Source organism: Phallusia mammillata, chromosome 2, assembly GCF_965637545.1.
Source record: "Phallusia mammillata chromosome 2, kaPhaMamm4.hap1.1, whole genome shotgun sequence".
NCBI lineage: Eukaryota > Metazoa > Chordata > Ascidiacea > Phlebobranchia > Ascidiidae > Phallusia > Phallusia mammillata.
In genome coordinates, this window is record NC_137253.1 from 22319446 (window position 1) to 22338086 (window position 18641).

General features: G+C 37.2%; 4 protein-coding genes across 9 annotated transcripts; 2 read left to right on the top strand and 2 right to left on the bottom strand.

The window, feature by feature from the left end:
- Positions 1 to 1268: 1268 nt before the first annotated feature.
- On the bottom strand, positions 1269 to 3483 carry LOC145214489 (glutathione S-transferase 1-like). Its single transcript, XM_080083031.1, has 4 exons — positions 2740 to 3483; positions 2516 to 2660; positions 2005 to 2143; positions 1269 to 1946 (listed from the first exon to the last, which is right to left on the bottom strand). The coding sequence occupies exons 1-4, from the start codon at positions 2937 to 2939 to the stop codon at positions 1753 to 1755; spliced, it is 678 nt and encodes a 225-aa protein (XP_079939157.1). The 5' UTR covers positions 2940 to 3483; the 3' UTR covers positions 1269 to 1752.
- Positions 3484 to 3550: 67 nt separating this feature from the next.
- On the bottom strand, positions 3551 to 9078 carry LOC145214488 (trehalase-like). 4 transcript variants are annotated; one of them, XM_080083030.1, is made up of 15 exons: positions 9014 to 9078; positions 8769 to 8884; positions 7931 to 8031; positions 7556 to 7700; positions 7154 to 7342; positions 6641 to 6831; positions 6247 to 6426; positions 5963 to 6037; positions 5717 to 5842; positions 5508 to 5637; positions 5334 to 5433; positions 4608 to 4703; positions 4399 to 4527; positions 4215 to 4338; positions 3551 to 4143 (listed from the first exon to the last, which is right to left on the bottom strand). In XM_080083030.1, the coding sequence occupies exons 3-15, from the start codon at positions 7950 to 7952 to the stop codon at positions 4139 to 4141; spliced, it is 1512 nt and encodes a 503-aa protein (XP_079939156.1). In that variant the 5' UTR covers positions 7953 to 8031; positions 8769 to 8884; positions 9014 to 9078; the 3' UTR covers positions 3551 to 4138. The 4 variants fall into 4 exon arrangements, with proteins under 4 accessions (XP_079939156.1, XP_079939153.1, XP_079939155.1 ...); XM_080083027.1 differs by lacking the exons at positions 8769 to 8884; positions 9014 to 9078 and adding an exon at positions 8284 to 8744 and having other exon boundaries at positions 3551 to 4044; positions 4106 to 4143; XM_080083029.1 differs by lacking the exons at positions 8769 to 8884; positions 9014 to 9078 and adding an exon at positions 8284 to 8745 and having other exon boundaries at positions 5963 to 6034.
- A 1855-nt stretch (positions 9079 to 10933) lies between these two features.
- Positions 10934 to 12525, top strand: LOC145214395 (equilibrative nucleobase transporter 1-like). The gene has a single exon (XM_080082904.1). The coding sequence runs from the start codon at positions 10970 to 10972 to the stop codon at positions 12428 to 12430; it is 1461 nt and encodes a 486-aa protein (XP_079939030.1). The 5' UTR covers positions 10934 to 10969; the 3' UTR covers positions 12431 to 12525.
- A 728-nt stretch (positions 12526 to 13253) lies between these two features.
- Positions 13254 to 18474, top strand: LOC145214710 (solute carrier family 22 member 21-like). 3 transcript variants are annotated; one of them, XM_080083297.1, is made up of 12 exons: positions 13254 to 13566; positions 13631 to 13755; positions 14794 to 14876; positions 15161 to 15264; positions 15346 to 15500; positions 15638 to 15809; positions 15869 to 16010; positions 16339 to 16469; positions 16817 to 17031; positions 17193 to 17375; positions 17907 to 18045; positions 18105 to 18474. In XM_080083297.1, the coding sequence occupies exons 1-12, from the start codon at positions 13361 to 13363 to the stop codon at positions 18196 to 18198; spliced, it is 1749 nt and encodes a 582-aa protein (XP_079939423.1). In that variant the 5' UTR covers positions 13254 to 13360; the 3' UTR covers positions 18199 to 18474. The 3 variants fall into 3 exon arrangements, with proteins under 3 accessions (XP_079939423.1, XP_079939421.1, XP_079939422.1); XM_080083295.1 differs by having other exon boundaries at positions 17907 to 18474; XM_080083296.1 differs by having other exon boundaries at positions 16342 to 16469; positions 17907 to 18474.
- The last annotated feature ends 167 nt before the right edge of the window (positions 18475 to 18641 follow it).

An 18641-nucleotide genomic window follows, 5' to 3' on the forward strand; every position in this document is an offset into this window, starting at 1 on the left:
ACATACAATTGAAAACAACCGTCATGCTTTCGTTGTAAATCACTGAGTGGTTTCCTTAACAATTGACAAGAAATCAGGTGGTCGCGAATTCGTGTACAAACAGTATCTCGGCAAAACATGAGGTTATAAATTTAAGCTTCCTTCTGCTACAAAAATAGACAGAATCACTAATTTTCTCATGAAACCGAGGCATAATTACACAGGTGGTCAAAGTCTTTTGCACCTCAGTGTTTGAATGCTTTTTTGCTTGTATCGGTCTTTTTGTTTACTTGTTAAATGCTCTTCGTGCTTCGTTTTCCTGCCATTCATATCATTACTTTCTTAGATCAAATTCGTTTTCAGCATTTACTCTACTTTTTCCCGAATCACACATATACACCTTTTTCGTTTTAATTTAATTTCATTCGCTTACTGCAACCATTTCATTACATGCACTTTTGTTATTACAACTTTTGCTTTACATACTTAAATGCTGCGCTACTTTTTTGTTCATTGCATACAAATTCGGGTAACGCAACATTTTTTTTCTTATGCTTATATTGTTCATGAATCTATATGTGTACAGTGTGTGTGTGTGTGCGTGCGTATGTATGTGTAAATTTTTGTCTAAGAAGGGGTAGCTGACACGGTGACCACAGAGTCTTTCGCTACCCCGCACTTTCTTCCTTTCAATTTATTTTGTTTTTGTACTTGAAATATTTCGTGCGAACTAAACTTACTCACTTACTTACTTCTCCAGTCACACAACATAAGGTCAATGAAAACTAACTTAAAAATTGAATTTGAAAAGATTTTGGCATTTTCATTTTGGCAATGACATCAGTCAGTTGGTGATGCAATAGAAACAAGAACAGGTTGACCAGGTCAAAAAATAATAATAATGCTGCAATAACTAAAACCTGCCATTTTAAATACATAATGCCTATGGCAGAGATGGCGAACCACTGACTCGCGGGTCACGAAGTGACCCACCACGTGAGTTCCAGTGACCCACTTGTAGTTTCAAAAATTTGTACTGATTGCTATAGGCAGGGTTACCAGATTTCCGAAGATTAAAAAGCAACACAACAGTTAAATGTTGCCAGATTGACCATTGTCTTAAAATACAGATTGTTGAGTCAATTGAGAGGCAACAGACATGTTTATTTAACAGACAACTTGAAACGATTTGTTGTAACTTTGTTGACGCTGTTCGGTTCCACATATTCATGCGAATCCTTGTTTTCACAATGAATTTCATAAAATTAAGGTCCAGGAATAGTCTTAGCTCAGATATGACTGCTGCGTGTATTAAACTGAAAACTACCTAGGATTGCAAGACTTGCAGAGAAGATGCAGCAACAAGCTTCTCAGCATTGACATTGACATACAATAAAATATGTGACCCACTTTGTTTTCTTTCCGAATTCTGATCTCATGTTTGACCCACTCAACTAAAAAGGTTCGCCATCCCTGGCCTATGGGATGGGCATGACTGTTTGATAAGTTAATTCCTATTCCCTGAGTGATCATTGAACTATTGGGATATGTTTGGATCGTATACAATAACATTCATACATACGCACGCAAGCAATAAGTATACCAAAGTGACATTTCTAGGATATCCCCGCAATGTTCAAAGGCCTGTCACGTCTAAGAATAAGCAAATCATAACAACAGAAATATTTGCTAAACATATTTATAAACGGGCTATTTAAAAAAAACAAGGTTAAAAAAGTCCTTACAAGAAAAAAAGTAACATGATGCATGGGTCTATTCTGCTGCAATATTTTTTTCGATGGCAGCCTTATACCAATGCTCCATCAACTTCAATCCCTCTTCGTTACATTGATCGAAATAGGACAAAGACCGAATTTTATCAAGCCATTCCACAGTTTGAGGATATTTTCCGTAATCGTTGAAGTCGGTGATCGACATTAAAAGCAGGGGCGATGCCATGTGGAAATCTAGAAACACTCTTTTTATCGTCAATTCGTTATTGTGACACATAAACGACGCACGCACCAGCTATTGTCAGGTGACTAGCAGCAACGTAGGTATTTTTTGACAGGTAGCCTTCATATAACCCCAGTGCTTTATGCACCTCGGGCAGCAGGTGGTCGTTCTTGCTGGCCTCACCGCGGTACATTATTCCTCTGATATTCTGACAAAAACGAAACAATAACATCAGCTGATATCCATACAGGATACGTATAACCGCTGTTGGTATTTACATAAAAAACAAGCTATAGAGGGAGCGATGAAACTTGAGGAAGTGTAACTGCGGCGTGTGGTTTTGATTAAAGATCTATTTCAGCAGGTATGTTATTTAGCTAAGGGAAAACTGCTTAACCGTTAAAGCAACAATGCATGAATATGTTTTAAACTGTAAAAATTACAAAATACATTTGTACGTTTATCGCATTGTCGCTGATGCATGTTTATCATCAAAACAAAGTATATATGTCTTGCGGTCAATTTAGCTTGTTGCGTGGTAAAGTGGCCACGAATTTTGTTGCTGAGTGAAATTCAATACCATGAACTCCACAAATGTTTCGTATGTTGCTTCACTGACGTAGAGAATTTCATCCACCCGTGCACGTAACTTGCAGTCTTTGGGGTAAAGCGGTTCTTTTGTGTCCTTTTCGTACATGTTGCATAGGTAGGTGCTGATTGCACGACTAAACAAAGGATACCAACGGTAAACATTGCACAGTATCACATTAAGTGGCGGACATCACATTTCCGTGTTTAAATTACCTTTCAGCCAAACATAGGGCTCCATCGCGCACCGCAGGCAGTTTTCCTCTTGGATTAATAGCAAGGAACCACGGCGCCTTTTGTTCTTTTGTTGAAAAGTCAATTATGTGTGGATGGTGCTCAACGCCAAGTGCTACCAAAGTCATCGAAACCATGCGACTCGGCGGACTAAACGGGTTTGTGTAGAATTCAATCACCATGCTGCTCCCTTTCAATATCTATTTTAGCGACAGTTACCCGTTGCTGAGCAAATTTTAAGGCTAAACTTTCAAAGCTACTGAAGATGTCTTCTACATTTTTTGCCGTTTTATCAGCAATAAATTTAAGTAAATTAGGCTACATATCTTCCTAAAACAAACATACATCAGCTTATTTTTAGCCTACCTATTGTGGAGTAAATTCTGTACTTTACTGAACATTGCGATACATGCATCGAGGAATACGTTACTTTATCCCTCTTATACATAGACTCAAACTTTAGGAAAAAGCGCTTCCAGATGCGGTGGGATCGAGGGCGCAATTTTGGGCTTAAACCCGATCAACGAAACCAACTGTTTTAATCTGCAAAAACAAAAACAGCAACTGCTTTGAGCCTATGCGACAGGCTTGCTGTGCCACTTTCCACTGTTCCTTTTTTCCAGACGCATTTAGTCAGTTAGTCAACAATCGATGACGTCAGTCGAGTCAATTTAGCTAACCCACAAAATCATCGTCTAAAATAGACTTTACAATGAACTTTTTGTGACATTACTTCCTCATGTTTTTTTATACTTCCTTAAATCTTAATAAAACTACGACTGAAAAAAAAACGGAAAGGCATCTACATTTTATTGGTGTTTGCTCAGTGTTTATTGCCAGCTTGGCAACAAAATTGCACCTCAGGTTTTGGTACCAAATACAAGTGGCTAAAATATTTTGTAGGAAATTACGCTTCACGTTTTGCACCATTGGCATTAAAACTTTGTATAACATTGTCAATAAAACATAAAACATGATGTAACTAAACATTTTACATTACAGCTAAAAAAGTAAGCAGCGGCTAATGGCTTGGATATGTGCTGTGCCCACTAAGGAATTTGCTACGTTGAGTTACACAAAACTTTTAAAAAACTACAAAAATCAAGAATTACAACAATTACATCAAGTAAAAAAAGGCAGAAAACTACAACAAATCTTGTTTCAGCAGTAACATTAAGTAGCCTACGACAGGGATCAAGCAAAGCGTGCCTAGGCCGGGTTCAGTGATCTGTGAAGAGCTAGTGGTTTGTGTCATTTCCATAGTCGAAGATTGAGGAATTGCCACGCCTTAAGAGTAACAGAAATACTTAGCAAAGTCAGGTCAGCGTTTTGTCTGTGTGTCACTCACATGAGATTTGTAGTTGATTCGTGGATACAGCAATCACGCTGGGGTTAGAGTGAAGTTGAATTAGGAATTGTAATTACCTTTGTGCAAAGGACATGTACGCCCAACTTACTAGTCAAACTGCTACCATATCTATCAAGGAATGACAAGACAACCCCATTCGTCCACCCGAACCCTGTCTGTACATCATACTCTCCACCACTGCCTGGTACGCCCTCGGATTCCGTTACATCGTACTGAGTGGCGTATAAAGGACGGTTTTTAAGAAATCAAACGTAAATACAGAATTTAAATACCTTTTCAAACATGGCGCCAGTTTTTACGTAAGCTTTGTAATTGCCATGTATCCATTTTTCAGCCTGGATAAACGCCTCATCTTGGAGTTCAGGAAAATCGCTGGTTGCCAGACCCTCTATTATCATGTGCTATGCAACGCAAATTTGTTTCGCTTTTTAGACCAAATGCAGAAACTGCTTACACAACGGTAGCAAAGGCGTTTTCTTACCACAAGAGGGGGCCACGCGTTGGGAAAGTCCCACTGTTCCCCGCTGTTCTCCAGCGAAGTGGGAATTCCCCCGGGATAGCTTAAAATTCCATTAGCCTATGAATCAGGAATTGAATTAAGCAGCAAATTCGATAAGGTTAACAAGTTACTTTTAAATCAAGCGTATGTGTCTATACCAGGGGTGCCCAACTCGAAAACACCGCCGTGCCAATTTAGGTTTTAAAATTTACTCGCGTGCCAACGTTTGGTACTTTTTCCAAACCATGTCTTAAACGTCTTACCGGTAGAAAAAAATCTGTCGTCAAATGCGAGTAAACTTGTTTATGATACATACTCCAGAAACCTTTCATAGCATACCATGTCGTTTAAAGCGCAGAATCCATAACATGGAAAATAATACGACAGCATAAAAGTCCGGGATTATCCCGAATTCGACAGTTTCAAGCGCCTAAAAGTAGACGGATCGGATGCAAAAACGACCAATTTATTAGTGGGTTTGTGTAACCTTGATACTGATCATCTTTACTGAAGTTACAATAAATGCCAAAAAGAATCAATAAAAAATTGCTGGACAAATCCTAATGATTACCATCTAAATGTGCAAAAGCTTGCGTGCCATTTTCAAATGCTCTGCGTGCCACTTTTGGCACGAGTGCCACGTGTTGGACACCCCTGGTCTATACGTTTACGTTGTAGAATTTCTGCTGTCAAATAAAAAAGCATTACCAGGAGATAAGTGTGCATACGGGCTTCACGATCAGTTCTGTTCACCGATGACGGAAAACATTTTGTCCACAGTGGGTTAAAATTTGAGGCATAGTATTTCCTGAAAAAGCGCAATTTTGTTTAACCACTGGGCCTAAAAGTATGAATCTCAAATATTTGAGCAGAATAATGTACCTATGATGCTGTTTAGTTGATACGATGTAGTCAAAGTAAGAGCCTTTCTCTTCATTCCACAAAACACTTTCTATAGCTTCCACCCGAGCTTTGTACCTGTCGTTGAAGAGAGCGGATTTGGCATCGTTTCCTGCAACGATTCAAAAAAGGAAACTTAACACACACAAACTTGCATGACTGTCAGTATGTGTGGTTCAAAGAAAACATACCGATAAGTTGATAAAATTCAGACATTGATCTCTCGCACAGGGACAGCAAACTATTCAAGTCGACTGGAACCACATCACGTGTTGCCAACTGACCAATCACGTGGTTCTGGGAATCATAGCTCGGGCCTGCAATTTTTTTCAAAAAGATTGGAACTTTGACCGGAAAAAATGCTTAGGAGTAAAACTAAGATGTGTGGTTGAACATGTAATGAAAAGCATACATCCGACGATTACAAATATACGTACCTGCCCAACGCGAGGAAAAATCCCAACCGGATTCGCAAGCTGATGTGATGTGCTTCATCAACTCTTCGCCTTCTTCTATAAAAATTGAAACTACTTTCACCAACAAATTTTGCCTATAAAATAGTCCAGCGAACTCAAGTTTTTACACCTATAAATCGTCAGGTTTAGCATCGTAAATCACCAAACTTCGTTATTACCATGTGATAACTACAACAACAGAAATATATGCAAGCACACAAGTGTGTGACCAGGTGACAGGATCATAAGGGCGTCGTATTTATTACTTTGTGGAAGCTCCTTGATAAACGCTTTATCTTCTCTGTATGATTCAGGTCGTGGTTGGTCAACGCTCGAAGCGTAACGGTTGAGTAAATGCCCATCGACCGTGACATTACGCTGACTCATCCAAAATGAATATTCTTTCTCAAGGGTCGCAAGATTGTCTTCAATAAATTGCTTATCAGCTGGTAAAAAATACATTTAGTTGAACTTTGCAGTAAATATTTGTTGTCACTTAAACAACAATTTAGGAAAAAACTACCATAAGCAAGTGGAAACTGAATGCAACTTCTAATTATTTTCAGGATTTAGGCACTGAATTAAAAAAAACACAAACGAGTACGAAGCGGTTGTTTTAAGCAATAGGTGGCAAGGTTGAAGTCGTTCGTCTATTTACACCTGTAGTGTCGTAATATTCTTTGACCATAGCAATAAGGAATGGGGGATGGCTCCTTCTACTGTAGTAGTTTCTCGCTCCGTTCGGAACAAATCCGTAAGTCTCAACAAAACCAAGCAAGTTTTGCAAAATGTCCTTCACAGTGGATGCCATGTCGCTGATAAGAAGACCACGAATCACCCAGTATGTATCCCTGCAACAAATTACCATAACATTAAAAGTTCAAATACGTTACACCTTGCACGTGAAACAAAATGGCATAAGATTAAAATTGGAACATGGATGACATTGTCAGGGTTATGACTAATTAAATGTACGACAGGAGTGCTTATTTTCTTCTCTTAGCATGATAAACCGGCAGACACGAGTTAGACCCCTTGATTTACCTTCCAGGCATTTCAAAGGCAGTAAGAAGGGGTGTAATAAATCTAATAGTTCAAAGCTAATTAACCACACGACAACTGTATTGCCCGACAAACCTTCAGGTCGGACATAAAAATTACGTGCCGAATTACCAGTAATAAAGTTCTCTGAATCGACCGCCTGGTACAATAACGGGATGTTCAACCGCTATAAGGCTGTACAGCGTCGGGTTCGTCGCCACATCGTCGATCATCTCTCGGCCCAGCACCTTCCATAAATCGTGTAAATCCCTTGCCCACAAGCGCAACCCAGGGTCCGCTATTGACTGAAGGAACGTTGGACTAAGAACAAAATGACTCTCTGCATTTAGTGTTGATTAACATCAAATCTTGCAAAAATATACTGGACTAACTGAAGTACAATTTGAGTAACTGATACCTAAAGTATTTTGGCAAACACTTTTTAATACAACTTCTATTGATTTCCTGTCTTAAACATGAAGTGTTAGATATAGACAAAAGTGCTTTTTTAGGAAAGCAAATTAAAATTAATACTTTGCTTTCCAGTCTGTCGGTGTCCAATTTATTAATTCTGATCCTGGCGGAGAAAAATGTTCAAGCACAAAACTTTTAACTTGCTCAGTAGTTGGGTTCATGCTTGTTGTAGCCAAAAGTTCATCAAATAAATTCAGGATAACATCTGAAAAAAATGATTAAGGTATAGATGAATCAATCTGGTTAATCACATACCAATTGATTGCCCAATTCTTACAATTGCATAAAGATCCTAAAACCTAATCATAAATATTTGCTAAGCAGATGGTCCAGATTATTGCAAAAAAAAGATCAACAAATTGGTAATGTGATTATTGATTAACAAATTTTGTCTGCACTTTCTTTTGAAGATTACCCAGGAAGAGTTTTTTTTACCTGGTGCTTGATTAAGTTTCATGTCCACAAATGACTTAGAATCATTATAAATGTATGCCTCTTGTGCAGCATCCAAAAGTGGACCATGACAATAAATTTCACTAAAAACAAAAAAACATAGGAATTATATATTGCTAATGTTGTAGTGTAATAAACTTATTAGTTTAGCAAATATTAGCCATTTTTTCAATAAATCATGTAAATGAAGACAAGCATATAGGCTATTGTTTGCAAAAACAAATTGCAATGATCTAAAGTTTATTGAATTTTTTGTGCTTCTATCCAGTGTCTATATAACTGACACACTACAACTTGTTCCTATCAAATTGTATAAACTTATTTTTATAACTAACCTTTCACATGCAGGAAACATAGCCTCAGCAACAGACAATGTTAGCAATACAAACAACAACATACTTAATCCTACTTTAACCAGTTATATGATAGAAAGAGTCAAAGTTTGCTGCATAGAAACCTGTTGCTGCAAACTCGTTGTTTGTCATAGACCCTTGTTTGGACTGTCTCTGATAAACCAATAGCTTAGCAAACAGTCACTATGGCATTCTTAGCCTATTTGTTAAGCAGCTCAATTGAATGGTCTCAATGCATTGGACAAACACAGACAACTACAGTTCATGTGCTAAACACTAAACTGTAGAGGTTTTGAACCAAATGATGAACTTAAACCTACAATCGTTTGTTAACAATTAAGCCTTCCTGAAGGTGGAATAAAAATAGGGGTGACCAAGTACTTTCCTGACATTTTATGAATCAGCATACAAACCATGCAATGTAAGCATACACTATTAACATCTTACTTTTAACCAAACAAACTCACCAAATATGCCTCTGCTAAAGGCATGACATTTTCTGATTAAACAAAATGAATGAAATAGGGAATTATCCACACCAACATGTTAGTTGCAACAGCTTGTAGTAAAGGAAATGCACATCCTGACAGGAAGGTTGGAAACTATCAGTTGATTTTTTTTTTGCTTTCGTATCAGTACAAAACTAATCTTCATTATTGCAACTTTATTTCAAATTAATCAACATTGTTAATAAATCAGAAATTTCAAGTACCTTAAAAAAACTGGCTGTAGAAAATGTGTTGCCCAAGATGTTTATTTCCGACAGCAACAGATTTTCTGCAAAACATATTTTTTTGACAATGTTCGAACAAAATATTACATTGCATTGTAACAGAGCAACAAACACATACTTAAGAGGGATACTACAAAATAAAACATGCCTTTTTACGCTTAATTTGTATTATTACATGATGAAATACATTTACGATGTACTAATACAGAAATAGGACTGATGATGCCATACATTTGGGCGAAATCGATTTCTGATTTTTTTTGAAGTGTTTTGCAACAAGAAATATACAGACTGATTTAAATGTGTGCTGAACTTGTCAGCTAATTAATGAAATACATTTACTTGATACTTTTTTTCCAACACATTTGCAGCTTTCTAATTGTCCTCAAAAATCTTCATGAAAGTTCCCCTCTTTGCGAATTTCAATGATCTTTGAAATATTTTCATACTGCCAGTTTGGAATAAAGTTTATTGACATCACTTTTATGTGATTCTTCCCATTTTCATGGTAATACCGTCCAACAAGTCTACAGAGGCAATGGGGGACATAATGGGAAACATCACATGCTGCTAACTCAATATCTATTGACTTGGAACATTCTTTTTCTGGTGAAACAAGCAGTGCAGCGCCCCCATATGGAGTGTAGTTTTCAAACCATCCAACAACCATTACCATTTGCCCTGAGGGAATCTCCTCACATAAATCAGAAACATGAACCATTTTCATGTGTTCCATACTTCCATTACAGTTTTATAAATACTTTTTTGAAAAATTCATGCATTTAACTGGAAAGTGCTGCAAAGGAATTGGTTTTGAGAAAATGATTTACAATGAATAATTCACGGTAATACTAATAGTAACCTCACTAAAAATTTTATGTTTGTGGACAATGTTACAGCAGTTATCAAGCACATTTGCAGCAGCTAAACAGTACAGACTAAAATCCAGGTCAAATTTTTGATTTTCTTGGCATTTTGGCTTTGCTGCCTCTGTAATGTAATTAAATATAGAAATAACAGCATTCACATTATTATTCAAGGTAAATGTGCTGCAAGATCACATTTATGGATGAGTTGCCCTTAAATTAATTCTTTTATTTCTTCACATTTAGAAATTACAGTTGTTCATTTGGTAAAACTAAAATACTATTCTCTGATAGACCAATATACTTACCACTTACGCAATATTCTGTGGATGAATTTAGCAATTACGAGCTCAAAGTAATTACTTTTGAAACAACTCGGTTGAATTTTAAATTAGTCATAATTATACGGAGCAAGTTCCTGATTTGTTCTTTTTGACGAAGTATTTTTGAAACATAATCGTTTCCCACGAACTTGGGAAAAGTCCCGGGAGCGAAAGTCAATGAAGGCAAATAGAAGTCTAAATAAAATAGGTCAATTTTTATATCCCCAACAACCACGAATTGTTTGTCCTGGGTCGCATTTTTCGTATAAATGTTGTTTTCTTATTTTTTTGTTATTTTTGTGTGGGTTATATAAATGGTAAAATAATTAATACCGCTATTGATGAAAAGAAACAATTAAATGTATACCGTAATAAGGATTACATAAAATATTAATCTGTGATTAATTGAAACGAACAAATATTTTTTGAAGTATTGAAAGTTTTTTGAGTACTTACTACTTATGCCGTGAATACTAATATACTCTCACAGCAAACTTAGTATTCCAAATCAACCAGAAACAAGGCAATAAGGTAGTCCTGTTTGTAGGCTATATTCAAGTGTTTATGACCGCAGGTGTGCTTAAATTTTATAACTATCTTTAAGCGCGTTGATTTATTGCAAACTTTTCAAGACATAATTTATTGTAGAGAAGTTTTTTATGACCTGAAGCAAAACATATTCGTACGATAAGAAACATATCAGGTCATATTTGCCTCGGCGTTGTTTAAGCTTGGTATCGAATGCAATGAATATGCAGAATGCGTTTTCTGTAATAACGGCTGTGGTGGAGAGTTTGTTCTTAGCAGGAGTTATATTTGGCTGGCCTTCTCTGCAGTACTGCTTGGTGGAAGATGGTTACTTTGGTTACATGTGCAATGAAACCCACAACAATGCAAGCATTACAAGAGCCATAAACAGAAGCACAGAAGTTATTGTAGACGGTCTAAAGAGCTGCAGTACAAGAGATGAAATGTTTAACTTGATATTTACGCTGGCAACATCGTTATTAAACATAGCGTGTTTCCCCATTGGTTATATTTTTGATGTGTACGGAACATGGACCATGAGGACTTTAGCATCGATTCTTTACACTTTGGCTTATATCTTTTTGACGGTGATGACTGTGGATGCGTCTTGGATGCTTTTTCCAGCAATGATTTTTGTTGCAATCGGTGGATTTTCGTTGGTTACCAGTAATATTCAAGTGGGAAACCTTGTCCCAGGATTTCGCACTGTTTTCATAACTTTTATTCAAGGTTTGTTCGACTCTGGCACTGTCACCTTCTTTTTAGTGAAGATATTTTTTGACCAGAGGTTCGATCTCCACCACATTTTTCAAGTGTTAGCTTGTTGCACGTTGTTGCCCTGGTTTAGAACTTTTATTCTGATGCCAAAAAAGCATTTTCCGGAAAGCTTCTCTGCGAGCTTTAAGTATGGGATTTATGAGATGTACAAGCCATCGAAAAATCACAGAAATAACAGTACACGACCGTTAAAATGTTCCTCCAAATCATTGCAAGTTTTGCAGTCAGATTCAAACACACCGGTTGTGAATGTAAGCATCGAAAACAAGTTTAAGTCCAATACTCCGCCAATGACTTTTTATTTGAAGATGCCGATGTTTTGGTCAAACGTATTTCATGTCAGCTTTGGAAATCTGAGAATGAGTTTCTTTTTTGGCAGTTTAATCAGCTGGATGGAAGTTTTCGAAGCAGGCGAAGACATCAGTTATTATATGAATGTCTTTGGATTCGTGCTTTTAACTGGGGCGCTTGTGGCTCCATTAAACGGAATTTTGGCTCAACAGGTCACTATGTACTATAAGAAAATCACCAAAGACGCACGACAATCACTTCTAAAAGGACTTATTGCGTCTATGACTGTCACTAGTATTTTGCTTGTATGTTTATCCGCCGCCGTTATAAGTCGCCATATTTACTTATCCTTTGCATTTCTGCTTATTTTTCGGTCGTTTCTGTTTGGTGGCAATGCTAGTTTTGTAGCCTTGGCTTTCCCCACAATGCACTTCGGCAAGCTGTTCGGCCTGACCCAAACAATTGTCGGTTTTGTTGCGTTGCTGCAATACGGCGTGTTTAAACTTTCGTTGGAGTTCGATCCCGAGTTTTCAATCATAAATTATGTTTTGCTTGCATTATCAGCAGCAACATTTGTCCACCCCTTTGTGATCATCAAATACGGTATTTGATATTCCTATAGCGTCAGGAAATGAAGGTGTTTGTCGTAGATGTTTTTAAATGTGGTTTGAAATGTTTGACTGAACAATAAAAAAATTGTGTTGAAAATCGCATATTGGTGTGCCTGCATAAACCATTACCAGAACGTTTAGGAGTTATATTTTTCATTTCTATCTAATTTCGGGTAAACATACACAACAAAGTCAGCAAAAACGTGTTTTTATTGAACATTGTTTGCACAATAGTTTTATTGAGATCATCAATCTATTGCTTTGCATCACTAAGTAACAATAAAAGCATAACTCTTTGTTCGGTAAGCTCTGTTCGGTATACTATTTTCTGTAAGGATTTGCCGGGTCGAGTATTATTAGGCAAGTACTCGTTACTGCCAATCTTTAATTTCAATTCTTTGTGCTCGGTCGAGCATCAGTGCTTGATTAAAGTGTATTTGTAATGTCAAATAAACGCCCAAACGAGTCGAGCCTGAGGTGCGAGAATCATCATATACCGCTCAACCTGGCAAAGTTTCGAAATACCCACATTGCTTTGATGAAAAGTCGAATCAGTAACATTTCTTAAACAAGTAAACACTGCGATGAATGGCGATTTATGTTTGTGATCTGCGTATTTACAAAAGCACGCCAACACAGTCGAATGTTGAACTTGCGCTGGTTTAAAATCTGATAAAGGAAGGTTGTTCGTTTACAGTTGGCTTGACGCAATGCAAACAAATGGCGGCAAATATTGAATCTGTTACGTGCACATTCACGTAATCTGCCCTTAATCACTGCGATGGGCGAAAGGCGTTTCTGTTCAATCGATTGCTGACGCTGCATCACTAACAGAGAAAAGAACTGCTGTGTATTGAACTAAATCAACTGGAACACAATAGACAATTGGACAACAGCAGTTTAAAGCAAGGCAGTGAGCAGTTTTTAAACATGGAAGCGCAAAGTGAAGTTACCATGCGTTTGGGTGGCTTTGGTACTTACCAGCGAAGGTTGACTGTCATTTTGAGTTTTACAAACGTGATAATGTCGTCTTTTACAATGGTTACGTTATTTGTATCTTACGTGCCTGATCACCGATGTTGGATTAAAGACCTCGAAGAGCTCAACAGTGTATTTGAAGTGGGCACAACCTCTGGGTATTGCCTTTGTTTGTTTTACAGTAGTGATTTCGTGTTCCTGTCTAATCGACCATGTTTACAGGAACTCATCAGCTAATTCAACTTTCAGCCTGATTCACAATTACATACCATTGGAAACAGATCAGGCTGAACAGTACCTATGGGATCGATGTGGCCGGTTCAACAACACCACAAGTAGCCTACTAAGTAAGTAAACTTAAGCTTTGTTGAAGCAAAAGCAGAAATGTACCCTATTAGGCACTTTCCAATAACTGTACAGTAAGCAGGGCACTTGATTATGGGCCCCCTTTCCTGAAGGAGACACAGCATATTGTTTTTGCTTTTATTTATTTTTTCTGTCTTCCATTGATTTGTTCCAAGTGTATTGTCAAGAAAGAATGACTTATTCAATTTTATATACGTATTAGTTCGTTATCGAAAGTAGATTCTACAAAAGTTTGACCCCGGATGTGCAAGCGGTTAACCCACAGGCACTCAAAACGTGTTATTTTAAAAACGGCTATGTTCACTATAAAGTACATCATCCAGGAGTTTCATACTTTTTTGGTTGGTGCTTTGTTGGTTGAATGTAAAATATTTTAAATTGTTTTGCAACTTTCAGTTGGGTTCGCCGATTTTCACCCTTTATCTTTTTGTGGTTTACTAGTCCTTTAGGTCAAAAAAAAACTCAACTCCTAATCAGCTAGATTTTTAAAATTGGGTGTTTTTGTTAGTTATCTAATTGTAGCCTTGATCGGCCCACTGGTTACCTTTATAGCCCTGAATATGTAAATCGTCAAGGACTATAGCATAGTCCGAAGGCAGTGACTGGTTTACATGAGCGTCGGTTTAGTGCAGAGCTTGAGGTTTCTGCTACATGCATGAACAGACGTTTTACCGGGTGTTCCGCTCGCGTACATCAACAGTCACATGTTATAGGATTTTAAAAAATGTGTCACATACCAGACGTGGGAAAACCCTTTAGTTAGAGATTTCAGTACAGCAAAAAGTTTAAATGCTTTGGAATGTGTTAATTGGAATGTTTGAGTTTTAATACAATACCCACAATACCCATATAATGATGGTTTGAATATAATAGTTTTGTTAGTCTTGTTTACAGAAAATACACCAGGGAATATATTAGATTTGCACAATACCAAGCTTAAGTATAAGTTAAGGAACGGTAGATCGGTGTCTACATTAACCAGACACTAATCTAACCACTATAAACCACCCACTTCCCAGACCAAAGCATTCGATCCACAATTCCTTGTAATGATGGGTGGTCATACAATGTTGAAAAGGGGGAAGTCTCAGCAGTCATGGAGGTAATACAAAACAACTTAGCAGGGTTTGGTATTGAAGTTTCGTCACACAAGTACACTCAGATTTTACAGGCCTATCCTAATTATGTAAATCATTGGCATTTTTTCATGCTGTAATTTTGTCTAGTCAAACTTCTTTGTTTTTTGTGCAAAAGTTTAACTAGCTCAGCTAGCCAGTATTTCTTATACGTAATGTTATGACGTTTTACATAATAGTGCCAGGGCATTGATCTCTGGTACACAGGATTGTTCAGGTTTTGGTACATTTGATATTTGCATTGTTTTAGTTTGACTTGGTGTGCGATTTATCCTGGACAGTTCCTTTGACCCAATCGATGCTTCTTGTTGGTTTGATGATTGGTTCTATTTTGGGAGGATATTTGTCGGACAGGTTAGAAAATTTTAAAATATTGCTAATATTTGTAACACACATTCTAAACAAAAAATGTTTTTTTTTCGTTTGGTTCAATAGATATGGACGTAAAAAAACATTAGTAATAAGCGGGATCCTCCTGGCTATATTTGCCCTTGGTATGGCCTGGACACCCGTGGCTGTTGGAGTGCACATCGGAATGTTGGTTATTGGCATGTCCACGATAATGCGTGCTTCATCGTGTGTTGTATTCAGTATGTGTTGATTTCCATAGTTGCTTTCAACTTTTTTGAGATATTAAAATTGCCATGGTTAATTACTTTCTTAAGTTAAATGTATATTTTCTGTTCGTACAGTTGGTATTTGCAATTAAACATTAAGTGTTCCACAGTCAACGAATCAACTCCGATAAAATATGGGAAAAAGCTCAGTTTGGTGGTGATATTTTGCGCTACGCTCGGGAACATAATTATGCCGATGATTGCCTTCCTGATTCCGAATTGGCGATGGATGCTTACCGTGATGGCCTTAGAAGTTGTAATTCTACTTCCCTTTATCCTATTGTAAGTGTTTGTTTTAAACCTTGGTTGTGTAGCTTTTTAACAGCTATGTTTATATCCAGCTTTGTTGAGGAGTCAGCAATCTGGACATTACAAGCCAAAAGCCCTGAGCAAGCAAAGAAGTTGATGAAAAAGCTGGCACGAATTAACGGTGTGGAAATCGAAAATGTCGAAGCCTTAACGGCGCTTTCGGATTCCAACCAGGTCCGTTTACCTTAGTTTAAAAACATATCAAATACACGATCATGCTAGTTTTCATCAACGTCAACACTACCGCAGAGTTATATGCCTAAAATCAATTTGAAGCCAAAAGAATGTGCTCGAAACCCGGCTGAAACCCGAAATTTTGTCAAAATAAAGCGTGAGGCCTATTAGGCCCGAAAGTTTGGTTTACAACGTGAAATTACTAGACAAATGCGGTCTAGTGTCAAATCAATCGGGAATCAAGTCCGTTTTAATTGTACTGAAGCCCTAGCGAAACCTGAAAAGCCCGGCCCACTGGCAAGTCTGAGGTACCATTTTTATTTCTTAGCAGGAATCGAAGTCACCTACAGACGAGGTTGAAAATGAGTCTGAGGCTGAGGTTACAACAAAACTCAGCTATTTTGATTTGTTTAAAGAGCCATTTTTACGGAGAAGGCTGATTATTTTATCCATTAGTCTGTAAGTGACCGAATCATCAGTCTGGGTATATTATGTTACTGAACACGTATCGCTATCAAAGATTTCAATTGCTTAACCACACCGACTATTCAATTTACCTAATAAGGAAAAAATCAGCAACATTTAATTAAGAGTACAAAATGTATAAATCTGTAATAGGCTTAAATTTTTAGTAAACATTTGGTTTTGATCAGGCTAAAAATACAAGAACATTTTTTTTACTTTTCTGAACTTACAGTACGATTATAAATCATACAATCAAGTTGATATATGCGTTCGAGGTTGTCGACAAACACAAAATAAATTTTTCTCAGGTGTTCTTGACAATAAACCATTTCTTTTTGCAGTTTTGCAGTTTCCATGGCTTACTACGGGTTGTACTTGAACGCCAATCGACTTGCTGGTAACCGTTACATTAACTGTTTTCTCTCCGCCCTTGTCGAAGTCCCCTGTTATGCCATTTGCTTCTTCCTTGTTCGTCGGGTCGGATGTCGAAGAATATACGTTGTTGCAACTTTTGCATGCGGAGTTTGTATGCTCGTGACACCGATTTTTAAATCAGGTAGTATTTAACTAACCGACAATTGAATGCAAATTAGTCAGTAAAGTGAAACCTAAACTTAGCTAGACTGTTTGTTAATTGTATTTTCTGGTGCATTGCCAGTGAAAAGTGTATTATATTGGTTTTAATTAGTAAAGCACTGAAGCTTTCATGTCTTACAGTCAATGAATTTTCCGAAACGATTTGCGCTATGATTGGCAAATTTTTTATCGCCGCTTCGTTCGTCGTCGTGTATCTCTTCACGGGGGACTTTTTTCCCACGTTGCTGCGCAACCAGGCTTACGGTGCTTCATCTTTCTTTGCAAGGATCGGTGGAATTATTGTTCCGTACCTCTTGTATCTCGGTATGTTAGGAGTTTATAAATCGTATGTTTTCTAACCGTGCGAAAATGTTTCTCACTTTGAGTAAATGTCATTGCAAGCATATTTCTCAGCTCCTTGTCGTTTTTTAATGCTTTACGTTTTAAGTACGCAATAGGTTAATGCTAAGGCAAAATACAACTGACTTTAAAAGGTTGAGAAACACTGTCTTATATGATAATCTATTTGGGTCACTGCTTAGAAGCTTTACTTAAAAAAAGAGAAATATTCATGTGCTTTGGAGCAAATGATGATTCGCCTCTTTACTATTACAAATGTCCCCTTAAAAAAGCTTTTGGTTTCTCGTAGTTTATGTCACAAGTCCAAATCATGTTGATATGAAATGCACATTGAACGTTTAGTTTTATGATACAATTGAATTGTTGTATCTGCGTGTTTTCATCCCTTAAACTTTAGTCTAATTTACCATTGGACAAAGTATGCCGTGTATCAGCACATTGCATGACGCAACGCATGTCATTATCTCAAAAGATTAAAATATGTTTTTTTTCTAGGCGAAATTATTCACTTTTCGGTCCCGTATCTTGTGATGGGAGTCACTTGTATCATCGCTGCATGTGCCGTTTACTTTTTACCTGAAACTAACGGACTTGAGTTGCCTGTGACGTTAGAGGACGCTAGAGAACAAGAAAAGTACGTATTTAAACTAGCGACTTTTAAGTTGCGAAGACAGGTAATCCTTGTTGTTTCAGAAACCGACCCACGTTTAACTGTCGAAAAGGCACAAAAGAAGATAGAAATGAAAACACAGAATCTCGGCTAGCAAAAGATTGTGTTAATGTATGAATCCCTTTCATCACATTGAAGTGATGCACAATCCACTTTTTTGTGCCAGTTAATTCTTCAGCAAAGCGTAGTGTTTAATCTGTTGTTTTATGTTTTTTTGGCTTGTCCAGCGCTGCAAATGATTGACTGTGATTTGCGCACTTAAATATCACATAAACCGCTTCCTGATGCACATAGCAACACAGCTTATTGTCTTTAACTATAAATTAACATTGTATGCAAGAGATTTTCATTTTATTGTAATTAGTCAAATACATTTCTACGTTATGTCCAGAATTTATGCCCTTATTTACTGATACCTTGCTTTTTTATGCCAATTTCATTTTTGAATTTCAGTGTTTCAAAAACGTTACTTTCTAAAAATCATCTTTTAGACAGAAAAACTGTGTCCGTTTCAATGTGTAAGTTAGTTAACAAATAACAAATAGGCTAATTTGAAGAAA

What these genes read in the sequence shown, in the direction of transcription:
- LOC145214489 (XM_080083031.1), bottom strand. Translation starts at nt 2,939, where the DNA reads ATGGTGATTGAATTCTACACAAACCCGTTTAGTCCGCCGAGTCGCATG. An exon ending in AAACATTTGTGGAGTTCATG is followed by an intron (nt 2,144 to 2,515) that starts GTATTGAATTTC and finishes CGTTTTTGTCAG; the next exon opens with AATATCAGAGGAATAATGTA. An exon ending in TAGTCACCTGACAATAGCTG is followed by an intron (nt 1,947 to 2,004) that starts GTGCGTGCGTCG and finishes GAGTGTTTCTAG; the next exon opens with ATTTCCACATGGCATCGCCC.
- LOC145214488 (XM_080083027.1), bottom strand. Translation starts at nt 8,345, where the DNA reads ATGTTGTTGTTTGTATTGCTAACATTGTCTGTTGCTGAGGCTATGTTT. An exon ending in ATGTTTCCTGCATGTGAAAG is followed by an intron (nt 8,032 to 8,283) that starts GTTAGTTATAAA and finishes TTTTGTTTTTAG; the next exon opens with TGAAATTTATTGTCATGGTC. An exon ending in ACGCGTGGCCCCCTCTTGTG is followed by an intron (nt 4,528 to 4,607) that starts GTAAGAAAACGC and finishes TGCGTTGCATAG; the next exon opens with CACATGATAATAGAGGGTCT.
- LOC145214395 (XM_080082904.1), top strand. Translation starts at nt 10,970, where the DNA reads ATGAATATGCAGAATGCGTTTTCTGTAATAACGGCTGTGGTGGAGAGT.
- LOC145214710 (XM_080083295.1), top strand. Translation starts at nt 13,361, where the DNA reads ATGGAAGCGCAAAGTGAAGTTACCATGCGTTTGGGTGGCTTTGGTACT. An exon ending in GGAGGATATTTGTCGGACAG is followed by an intron (nt 15,265 to 15,345) that starts GTTAGAAAATTT and finishes TTGGTTCAATAG; the next exon opens with ATATGGACGTAAAAAAACAT. An exon ending in TCCGTACCTCTTGTATCTCG is followed by an intron (nt 17,376 to 17,906) that starts GTATGTTAGGAG and finishes TTTTTTTTCTAG; the next exon opens with GCGAAATTATTCACTTTTCG.